General features: G+C 52.6%; 1 protein-coding gene across 1 annotated transcript in view; it reads right to left on the reverse strand.

The window, feature by feature from the left end:
* EPHA10 (EPH receptor A10) overlaps positions 1-9500 on the reverse strand; it is a 41378-nt gene extending 31878 nt beyond the window's left edge. The window contains exons 1-3 of the mRNA XM_040455818.1: positions 9299-9500; positions 7328-7392; positions 5900-6612 (exon numbers count right to left, since the gene is read on the reverse strand). Of these exons, the coding sequence (XP_040311752.1) occupies positions 5900-6612; positions 7328-7392; positions 9299-9404 (884 nt within the window). The 5' untranslated portion in view covers positions 9405-9500. The remainder of the gene's footprint in view (positions 1-5899; positions 6613-7327; positions 7393-9298) is intronic.
* Positions 9501-11947: the final 2447 nt, after the last annotated feature.

The raw sequence follows: 11947 nt of genomic DNA on the forward strand, positions 1-11947 counted from the left end.
AGGGTGACTTTAAGTCCAGGAACTGTGCCCGGAAGGGAGTCTCAGCTAGTCCAGTAACAGCCGCGTGGGATGGCAGCTCCCGACGTAACCCAGGGCTACCTAACCCTTAGCGAGCGCTTAATGTGTGCAGAACACTAGCGTTTTACCTTTAGTAATTCGTTTAATCCTCCCAACAGTCTGTGAGGTGCGTCCTTTATCGTCATCTTTTTAAATGAGGGAACTAAGGCTCAGAGAGGTTCAGTGACTCGCCCAATGACCCACAGCTAGTAAATGGTGGGATTCCAGCCCAAGCAGACAGCTTTCGGAGCCCGCACCATGCTGCCCTAATTAATGCCCACTGGAAGAAAATAAGCCAAACTCTCCAGTCTTGATGTGAGCCCAGAAGAGAGGTGCCTCCAAGGGGTATTTCACAGCTACCCCGGGACAGACACCCACACACTTACAGTGACACACACACTGTTGTCAGAGCCCATCCTCCCACCACTACCATCGGGGGTTCGTGGCATCACAAATCCTCAACTGATGCACTTGGTTCCAGTTTGAAAGTGGAGCCAGCCAGGTGTGGGGGCTGGGGGCGGAGGGTGAGAGTAGACTGAAGGAAGGTGAAGTTTCTCTACTTTTGGTCTGGACACCCTCCCCAGTTACTTACTTTGCTTCTGTCACTTCTCCGGGCTCACCCAGAATGCAGGTTGTTAAGAGCACAGGTTCTTTATATCCGAACAACCTGGGTTTGCGCCTGGGTTGTTTACCACTTACTTGTTGTTGGCCTTGGGCAAATTGGTTGACCTCTCTGAGCCTCGGGTAGAATACCCACCTCAAAAAGGTTGTTGGAGGATTAACTGAGGCGAAGTGTAAGCTGCTTAGCCCGGCACAGACAACACGTACACAACAGTGGTAGTAATTACTGTTCCTCCGTCACAGGCCTGAAGTGGAAACGGCTGAACGCCCACTCGAAAAAATGTCTCACCAGCTGGGCCAGGTGGCAGGGAGGCAGTGGCTCCTGGCCCTCCTCTCAGCTTCTGGGTGGTTCTCACCTCCCTCCCTGCACCCACCAGGCCTCCGTGCTAGTTTAGCTGGTTCTGGAAGGCTGGCTCCTCTCCAACCCCAAGAAGACACACACAGTACAACAGAGGGGATGCAGACTAGCCCTCAGCAAGGATTTTCAGCCTGTCTGGGAGAAGAGGGGAGTAAGCTGCGGGTTTCTCGTTATCTGGAAGGCTTAGGCTTTGGAGGTTCCACCTTGCTGAGTCCTGGGCAACACAGCTTTGGGCAGGGCCTGTGAAGCTTCAGAGGCTTTGGAAATAATCTGTCTTCAGAGCAGAGCATGGCACTCACTAACATGGTGGGCTGGTGACCAACGGCAACCCCCGCTGGGACTCGGATGGCCTGGGTTCCAGTGTTAGCTCTGCCCCTTTCTATGCCTCTCTGGCCTCAAGAAACCATCAGTCAAGTGGGGATGATAACCTTGGCCTGCCCACCTCTGTTGTGAAGTCAGAGTGGAGATCTGTCGGCAGGATCTCCCAGCAGTAGGGAAAAGTACCAGGGGCGACCTTTCTCTGCGTGTTTGGGACATCCACTGTCCCAGAGATGTGTGTCCCAACGGAGACCGAGGTGGTTATCTCTACTTTGGCAGACTCTGTTTAGAGGAGGTTTGTGTGGAGGCTCAGACTCATGAGAGCCTCTTGACTGCGGGCCCCTCCCTGTCTTCATCAAGGTCAGAGGCAAATGTCAGAGATCACCTAGTTCAACTCCCGCTGGCCCGGTGCTCCGGCACCTTTCCTAGAAGTAGCCACAGTCTCTGCTCAGAAATGGGGAGCCCACCTTCTTCTGAAGCTGCCTCTGCTGAGAAAGGGCTTCCTTATATTGAGTCCATATAAGCCTCCCTGTCTGTAACCCCCCCTCTCCTGCCACCCCACCACAGGGTCTCTGTGTGCCCGGGGGAGCCTTAGAGAATATTTGCTTGGGTCCCCCTGCTCCAGGGCACTCCCACAGAGATCAGAAGACTCAGGTTGTACACCCTGATCTCCCCCACCCCCCAAAACCCTAGTGACCAGGAGAGGGTAAATAAAAGAGAGAAACAAAAGGGAGAGAGAACATCTTGGTTCTATCCCCTCCACATTGGTCTACCTTTAGAGAAGGCTCTGTACTCAGCTGTAGAAGGCACTGGAAGGCCTTCACTTTCTGAACACAAACCTGAGCATTTCACTTCCCTTCTTAAAACCCGCCAGCACCTCCCCAGTGCCAACCACCCCACCCTTGCCACACTGAACTCTTCGTTTCACACCTCTGGCTCTTGTCCTGTAATGTCTCACAGCCCTTTTCCCGTGGCAAACTCCTATGTTTCTCCAGACCCCAGTTCAAAATAATAACTCCCTTAAAAGATAAAAATAAATGAAAAACTAAATAAGAAAGAGAAGAAACAGGAAAAAAAAAAAAAACCACCTCACTTATGAACCTCTCCCTGGCACCCTCCCCAGCTCCCCATTCCCCAAGGCAGAGATGATACCATTACAAGTGGTTTTTTGTCTGGTCTCAGCTTAAGTCAGAAGGGGGACTGGGTTCCTGAGTGTGTGTGTGTGTGTGTGTGTGTGTGTGTGTGTGTGTGTGTGTGTGAGAGAGAGAGAGAGATTGCCCAGAATGTGTATCCAAACCCCCTCCTCCAGACCCTGATCCATTCATTGGATGATTTTTTTTTTTAGCATCTACTGTGAGTCAGGTGCTGTGGGGCTAGGATCTAGAGACAGAGTGAATGAAACAGACCAGGATCCTACTGTCCACTGGTGCAGACTCCCATGTTGTCACAAGGAGAAGAGAGGCTGTCAGTTGGTAAGTCCCTCAATGTCCGGCCGTCAAACCGGCGAACCTCCCTCCACACCCATCTTTCTTCTCCCCGTTCCTTCTAGACCTAGAGGAAAGGATGAGCCACCTCCTGTTGGAGGCCTCCAGCCCCTCCTCCTTCACTCTGGGTCCTGCCCCCTTCTCCTCCTCCCAGACTATCTTCCATCACTCATATGGTTCCTACTTCTTACATTGCTCCTTCTCTACTGCTTCCTCCTGGTGACAGAACAGAGGAATGGAGCGGTAAAAGTGGTCCATTTGGGGTGCAGGCAGGAAGGGCACGATGTGCGGAGTATTAAAAAACAATGAAACTGATGAAAACATGGCCCGATCTTGGTTAGCAACAAGTGTCAGCAATTCTAAGCCATGTCTGTAATAAAATACATCCCCCCTGGGGCAGACCACTCCCACCACCCCCTGCTTGGTGCCCCACTGGCTCCTTCCCTCAGCATATAAATAAACAAGGCTCCCATCTACAGTCAAAATCTCCTCTCAACCCAATGTCTTCCTCAAGATACCACCTCCCTCTCCTCCCCTTTCCAATCCAGCCTCCCAGAGACTTTGTGTGTGTTCCCTACTCTAGCTCCCCAACTTCCTTCATCCCCCAGCCTCCTGGCAGCCTGGTCTCTCTCTCTGTTACTCAACAGAAACTGCTTTGGCCAGGGCCACCGGGTGGACATTGTCCAAACCTCACCTTACCTGACTGCTCACCAACACTATAAGCCGTTCCCCCCTGGACCCCTCCGCCTCCCTTGGCTGCCAGAAATAACACTCTCCTAGATCTTCCCCAGCCTCTGATTCTCCCTCAAGGTCCTTTTTTATGGGCTTTGGTTCTCCTACTCCCCCTTAAACCCTTAAATACCGCTGTTCTATGAGACTTCATCATTGGCCCTCTTGCTTCTTACCTCGCCTTGGTCTGTCCCAACCGTACCCACAGCTTCAAGTAGTATCTCTCTCTCTCTCTCTCAATCTCTCTCTCTCTCTCTCTGTTGCTGAGCTCCAGACTCACTTTCTAGCTACCTCCACTTGATGCACCCCAGACACCACAGATTCGGTGTCCATCGATGTCCTGTGATCTCTACCCCAGCAAATGATCCTCTGTCCATCCAATCCCCTAGAAGTAAATGAATCAAAAAGGACTCTTCTTTTCTCCTGTGTCACATGGTCACCAAGTGCTGTGGAGGCTATCACATCCATCCTCATCTCTCAATGACCTCTGCTACCATCTCACTGCAGACCATGCGTTCTTTCTCCTGGACTGTTGTCCTATCTTTCTTACTTTCTACCCCTTAATCCTTCCTTCCTCAGTTCTTTCTTTGTAATTACGGCTTGAGTGATCTTTTGAAAATACACATCTGAACATGCCAGACCCCTGCTTCAAAGCCTCCCCGTTGGTCAACAGCATATAGTCTCAGCACTTTATCCTAAAGCTCAAGGCCCTTCATGATTTGTTCCTGCCCCTCTCCAGCCCCATCAGCCCTCACACCCCCAAATGCCCTCTGCCCCCAGCCCCAGTCATGCTACATTCCCTCCTGCCTCCATGCTTCTGCAGACAGTCTCTTAAGTCAGAATGCTTTTATTTGCCTGGAAGAAAGGCCTTCTCACTGTCTCTCTCCACACTTAGATTTGGGTTCTCCCTTCTCCAGGCTTCCTCAGTTCTCTGTTGATATGTATCACACCCTATGGTAACCACTCCTTCACTCAATACATTTCCACCGGGCACCACATCCTGTTATGGATACTGGGGCTGCTAAAATGTGATACAACCATTGCCTGAAGTCAGTCACTAGTCCAGTGGTGGAAACACACACAAGTAGATCACTACATAGCATGGGGTAAGTGCAGAAACAGAGATTGCAGTCAACTGTACTTAATTTTGTTTAAGCAACAAGTAGAGGTTGCAATGGGTGCTGGAGAACAGAAGTGGATCCTAACCCTACTTGGAGAGTTCAGGAAGGTTCGTGCCTCCAAGTCCCTTACTAATCCATAAGTTCCCACCAGGAAAGAGATGGTGACATTCATCTAAATATATATAATAAACCCTCCCTACATGCACTTGGCAAGTTCTGAACTCATATCGAATGGACAGTCGAACAAAGGAGTGACATTAAGTTGAGTCATTTCCTCCTCTGTCTTCCCACCTCTATATTAATCCCTCCATTGGATCACATATCACCTTGTGATTTTTCAATTTTTATGTTTTCCACCTATAGAGCTTCTGAAGAGTTGAGACTATCTCTGACTCATTTCTGTTGTCCTGGCACCCAGAAAAGGACGTGGCTTAGCAGAAGCCTCTCTTGATCTGTCTACACTAAGGGCACACATCCATACCCCATCTTTACCCTCAGTCCTCAGAGCCACAGATAGGGGAGAAAAGGAGAGGTCTGGCCCGGTGCCCACACAGACCTGAGAACCCAACAGAGCCCCCACATGAAGGGTCTCCCTCAGGGGGCACTTTGACTCACAGTTCGAAGAGTTGGGTGGGATCTTACTAGTCATCTAGCACAACCTCTCAGTCTTTCTCTCCAGCTCAAGAATCCCCCTGCCAGACCCTGACTTGCATATTATCAGTGACAGGGGGCTCACTATAATGTAACCAATCCCCCTAGTGCATAGCTAGTAGAGTTGGGCTGCTGTATCATTTTTCTTTATGCATACGGGAGGCAGCATGGCGTAATAGAAAGAACTTGGCAGTTGGGCAAATCTGGTTCGAACCCTTGTTCCCCATCTACTAACTTTGCAAGCGAGGTGCTAATCTCTCTGAGCCTCCGTTTCCTCATCTGTGAAATAGGGATACTGGTGACTTACTTTATTGCCAAGAATAAGTGAGACATCCTTTGCGAGGTGCTTATCATAGTGCCTGAAATATAAGCCCCTAATGCCCCCTTATATGGAGTCAAATTCACCTCCTCGTAACTTCGTTCAGTGGTCCTGGCTGGACCCACTGGAAAGCTCCACAGAAGGTCAGGGCTCTGGGCTCCACAGCCCACAGCTGCTCCACTCCTCCTTCTGCCTCTTTGATCTACGGCACACTCTCTCCCAATTGCCACCTGCGCGCTACGCCCCCACGCCACGCCCCCTCGTCCGCTGAATACCTTCACAGATGTCACCACGTTCCTGGAATCCCGCACTGCAGCTGCAGCGGCCCACGGGCACCAGCCATTCACCATCAGCGCCACAGTGCATGCGCGGGGGGCTGCCGGGCTCCCCTTCTGAGTGCGCCACGCACGTTCCCGTCACCTCCACCAGCGTGGAGAAGGCACTCTCAGCTGCGGTGGCTGGGAACGCCGCCAGGCCCCGCACCGTCGCGCGGCACTGCTTGTAGTAGACGCGCACAGAGACCAGCGCAACGCATGCGCCCACGTCCTGAAAGGCCAGGTGGAAACCCCGCCGGCTGAGCGGACCGATCTCGCGCACCTCTGTGTTCAGCTTCATCTTGCGCTCTCCCAGGTCGCCCTGCGTGAAGCTCTCATCTGCAGCGATTGTATCGATCTTGCGGGGCCGGCTGCCACCTGGGCGGGGACGCCCGCGGCCCAGGTCAGCCTCTGTTTCCAGGTAGTAGACGTTGAAAGTCTCCTTGCAGGTGCCCGCGGCGCCCGGGATGCTGCTGCAGTCGCGCAGTGTGAACTGCAGCTCCACGAAGATGCGCTGCCCGCGGCCACGGCTGATCCAGCCAGTTTGCAACCAGTTGTCCTGGTTGGGCTCCAGCACGTTGCACACCTGGTATGTGCGGATCGGACGGTCATGCTCGTCCACGCCGCTGATCTCCTCCCACTGGGGAGGAGAACAAAGATGTGGGAAGCTCAGAGCCAAGGCGCCCCCAGGAGGTGAAGCCCTGGTGGTGTCTAAAGCTGAAAAACCCCTTCCCCATCATCTCGCATTCCACACACACCCCATCCCCATGAAATTATAAGATGCAGAGCTGGGAGAAACGTTGGAGACAAAGAGTCCAACCCTTAATTTATAGGTCGGGAAACTGAGGCTCCAGAAAGAGTGATTTGACTGGATATGAACATCGAATTAACAGCAGAGCTGGGAATGGTGTCTGAAGTCTCCCGGCTCTCCACCAGGTGCCCACACGGGGACCAGGCTGCAGTCATACAGCCACATCTGCCCACCCCCACCAAGTTTCTAAGCCACTTTCAGGATTTTAAATCTTGCTCCTTCTGTCAATCCATCAATCAGCAACACTGCTTGGAGGACCTGCTATGCGCAAGACACTGTCCAGCATTGGCTCATCTAGATGACACGTTTCTGTTGCTAGACACAGTCGGTTTTCCCCTCACTATCTCTCTTTTTTTTTCTTTTCTTCTTAGACTGACTGAAGACTCAACGTTTTCTAATAGGCCACTCTGGCTTGAAGCTAGTGCCGCTGGAGATCATGTGCTCTGAGGAGCATTTTGATCTGCTGTAACCACAAAGAGCTAAAGGAATTGAGTCTCAGACCACCAGAAGATTCCTGGGAGAGGGAGAGAAAGGTTACACTTACCCCATTACTTGGCAGTGCAGTCCAGCCCAACTCAGCCTGGGAGGCTTTGGAATCCAGGAGGATGACTAGGGAGAGGAAGAACAGAGATGTCAGAAAGTCAGAAGGTCAGGAAGGTGGGAGGGACCCTTTTGTGAGTTCGTTGTAAACTTGCTGAGGGAGCAGAGACAAATTTTTCCCACCCCGTACCTTCCCATGAAGGCGTGGGGTGTGAGTAGCTTGAGTCCAGAAAGAGGTAGCCACAACAATTAGGCAAGGAGCCTGTAGCAGTTTCCTGTGGTTGCTGTAACAAATCATCACAAACTCTGTGGCTTCAAGTATCAATTACTTATTTATTCTCTTATAGTTCTGGAGGTCAGAAGTTGAAAATCAATTTCATTGGTCTAAAGTTGGGCTGTCAGCAGGACTGGTTCCATCTGTAGGTTCAGAGGGGAGAATCCATTTCCTTGAGTTTTTCAGCTTCTAGTGGCCATCTGGATTCCTTGGCTTGTGGCATCCTCCTCCATCTTCAAAGTGCTTCACTCCAGTCCTTCTGTGATCAAGTTGCCTTCTCTCACTGACTCCTTCTGCTTCCCTCTTGTAAGGACCCTTGTGATTACATTGGGGCCATCCAAATAATCCAGGATAATCTCCCCATCTCAGGATCCCTAACCACATCTGCAAAGTCTTTTGCATTTAGAATAAGATTGATTGGTTTTGGGGATGAATTAGGATGTGGACATATTTGGGGAGTCATTATTCAGCCTGCCAGAGTTCATGGAAGCACTCTTAACATTGGCTCTAAGAAAGGAGTGGTGGTGTCAGTAAGCCCCCCTTTCTGCCTTCTAGGCTCCCTAAATTATAACTGCATGTCAAGAAGAGACAGAAAGTGAGCATATTAGAGGATTTCTGCATACATCCTGAATTCATTCATACTCAGGGGCTCATCTGAGGTCTGAAGCCACCAGGGATGGAAGAGACTAGAACCTTTTCAGTTTGACTCTTAGGGGCTCTGGGAAAAATGAGTGGACTCTGCCAGCAGCAGGAGAAATGAAAATTTCTTCTCTCCTGCTCTCGGTATCGGTCCCAAAGAAGCATTGGTCTGGATAGCACAGCAGCAGCTCAGAGACAGGAGCCCAGGCCATCTTGAAGTCTTGGAAGATTACAAATCTAGAGCTTAAGCAAGGGGGTGGGGCTCCAAGGTGAGGGTCTCTAAGAGGGTTGGCTCCAGAGGCATCAGTGACAATAAGCAGGACCACCGACAGCTTCCTGATTTTGTTATAACTGACAGCACATCGGAATTGCATATTGGCGTCAGAGATCCAGCGCCCCAACCCCCCGGTCAGCGCTTTAGATTCCAGCTCCTCAGGATTCTACACCTGGATATGACGCCTCTGGATTCAGTTGAGTGTACGGCTCCCCCAAATCCAGAGGCAAGGCGCGAGCCCTGGTACCGCAGGCAGCTCCAAGCCCAACAGCGCGGACCGCTTCGGGTAGTCCGCGCTCCAAATTCAGCACTGCGGACAGCTCCCTCGCCAGCACGTCGGGCTACTCCCGGACCCAGCCATCCCTCCCCTACCAGCGCTCCACCTCCTGCCTCGCGGTTCGGGCTCCATCCCGTCGTCCCGTACTTCGATCTCACCTCCACACCTCCCTGTCTCCTCTGCTCTCTTCATCTCCCTGCCCCCACACCTCCCACCTCCAATCGCTCAGCCTGTCCGTCTCACCGGCACCTGAACCGCCGCCTCTGGCTCTCACGATTCCTGGTCTCTTTCCTTCCCAGCCTTCCAGGTCTCCAGCCCGATCTCCTTAGCTACCTTTGCTTAGCTACCTTTTTCTCTGCCTCTTTAGTTCTTTGCTTCTCGCTGCCCGCTTGCCTCAAACCCCAATACAGACTCCAGTCTCTCTATACGATTCCTTGCCTCAGACCCCCAGTTCTCCAGCTTCCTATCTTTTGGCATTCCAAGCTCCAAGAACAGCCACCAGTTTCCTCACCTTCCTCGGCGATCCCGGGCCTCCCTGGTCCCAAAAGCAACGCCAGACAGAGCGGCATCAGGCAGACGAACAGGCGCAACGGATGTGGGCCCGCACCGGTCTCCATGGTCCGCAGACCGAGCTGTCAGTGCGGCGGCGGCTCAAGCCGCGCCAGCCCCAGCACCGCTGAGCAGTGCCCCCAGACCCTAGCTCCTTCTGGGGGCGGGATCTCGCTGGTTACCGTCATCCATGGGGACCAATCACTAGGCACCGCCGCGGGAAGTCCACCAATCCCCGCCAGCAGAAGGTGGAGGGGTGGAGTTTCATAGGCCAGGGGCGGAACGGCGAAATGGAGGGGGGAAGGAAGGGGTCCCGCCAATCTCCCAACGTGGGGGTGGGTAGCTCTGAACGCTGGTCTGGCTCCTGGGGAGGAGGATGAGCCGGCGACGAAGGTCCACAGCGCAAAACCTTAGCCTCTCATTCCTGAGAAGTAGACAATGTGGGCGTGGCTTAAAGAGGGGCGAACCTCGGGGAGGCCGCGACACTTGCAGCCTCTGAGCTAGGCTGGAAGCTCCCTTGTTCCCAGGACTTTCAAGGGGTTTTGAAGCCTGATGTCCCGACCCCAAGCTCTAGGGAGCTCCTCTATCTACAAGCCCTTGGCTTCTTCCTGCGTCTGAGGCTCCTGGTGTCTTATGGCTCAATCCTGCCCTCTTCTCTCCCCGCCCTCCTCACACAACACACACACACACACACACACACACACACACACACACACACACACACCGGCAGGAGGAAGGGGCTAAGGTTGACCCTGGGAGCTACTCTAGAAAGGAGAGCAAAGTGGGAGACGGAGTCCCACCCTACCAGCAGCGCTTCCGAGGTTGGGAAACCATGTGGACGCCAGGATGGGGCGGTGGTAAATTTTGCATGAACGATCGGTTCCTCAGGTTCCTGCTTTTGCTGCCAGGACACAGGCAGCACTCTGCACAACTACCCTTTTCCCCAGTCTGCTCAGAGCCTGGAGTCCCCCCCCCCCCCCCCCCCCCCCCCCCCCGCCTTGATAATCCCTCTCCGCCCATCCCAGGGGACTGGGAAGGAGCTCAGCGGCAGGGACTCCCAGGGGTCTGCGAAAGAGGCGGAGCAATCCTCGCGGAGTTCAGCCAGCGCTGGGGAAGCTGCAAGGAAACGTGGAACACGACCTCTATCTAGTGAAGGTCATTTATGTGCAAGCTGAGGGTTTAAGGCGTTGGTGGTGGGAAGGGCTGGAGCCCTCCAGGACGAGGGAGGCGGCTATTGAGCGCCACCATCTGGGCTGAACTTGAGCAGAGAAAGCTCCACCCACCCTGTGGCTTTTCAAAGCTCTTTTCTTGGGGGACCCAACACCGCTCCTTTATGGTGGCTAAAGCAGCCTGAAGAACCCTTGAAAATTAATGAGTCGAGTATCCCCATGACCTGCCTGGCCTGAGTGTACATTTTGTGTGTATGTATATGCTCCTTACCTTTCAACCAACACTCCCTGAGTGCCATGCTCTGTGCTGAAAATATCTAGGTGAATCTCTGTCTCTGCTACAATCCATACCTCCTTGGGGGTAATGGATAATGAATAATGAAAATTGCTGGCATCGTAGACAACTGGCCACTTACAAGCCTCTGAGCTAGCCTGGAAGCTCCCTTCCTGTGTCGTGTGTGTGTGTGTGTGTGTGTGTGTGTGTGTGTGTGTGTGCGTGTGCGCGCGCGCGCGCATGCGCATCTAGTATGTGTGTGTTTATGCACCCTTGCTCACAGACATATTTGCTGGACAGCAAGAAGGAGGAGCGGCTGGGAAGAGTTGGGATCCTTTGCCGGTAAAAAGAAAGGTCATCAGGAGGGGCTGAGGCTCAGACACCACAGGACACCGAAGCCCGCTGAGAAAGCAGAAGGAGGTGTGGCATCCAGCTGTTCTTAGATCCAGGTAGGGTCTTTGAAATCAGATCTCCCTGAAGAAGCGCTCTTACACCCCTACCTCCTTCCATCTTCATTCTTCTCAGGCTCAATTTTCCCCTCCCCCTCCACCCCCAGCGTTGGGAGTTGGTATTTTTAGAAGCTGCTTAGAGACCCAGGACTCCTTTCATTTCAGAATGAGTCCTCACTCCACTACCCCTCACCCTTCTCTTCAAAACCGGGTCCCATCCCTTATGCAGTCTCTAAGGCGCCAGTCACAGCTTCTTACCTGCGCTCCAGGGACTTCAGCCCAGAGGTTCTGGCCCTGTATGCTAACACAAAATGCAGACTCCTTAGGAGCCTGGAATGGTCATTCAGGAGCCAAGCATATGGAGGAAATTATCTGGGGAAAGCCATACAGGATGCCCCAACAAACCCCTGGCTGTCCGGAGTCTGGTTCTCATCCTCTCCCACCACATGCATCTGTGTCCTCCTTGGGGAAATTGCCAGATTGAGACCCTAGCAATGGGGGAAAGAAGAGGAAAAGAAGATTGGAAACAGTCCTTCAGTCCTTTTCTTTCTTCCTCGGAACAATTCATTTATAATAAAACCAGGACGGAGATGCCTCAGTGTATAAGGATATATGCAAATCAGCAAGATCTTAAGAGTTCCTCCAAAGCGGACTCCACTCAACCAGGTGACTGCTGAATAGACACCTAAGTGAAGATATTCAAAAGGGCCTTAGAAGGA

The sequence above is a fragment of the Herpailurus yagouaroundi genome, unplaced genomic scaffold (assembly GCF_014898765.1).
Source record: "Herpailurus yagouaroundi ecotype Mexico unplaced genomic scaffold, PumYag 77, whole genome shotgun sequence".
Lineage (NCBI taxonomy): Eukaryota > Metazoa > Chordata > Mammalia > Carnivora > Felidae > Herpailurus > Herpailurus yagouaroundi.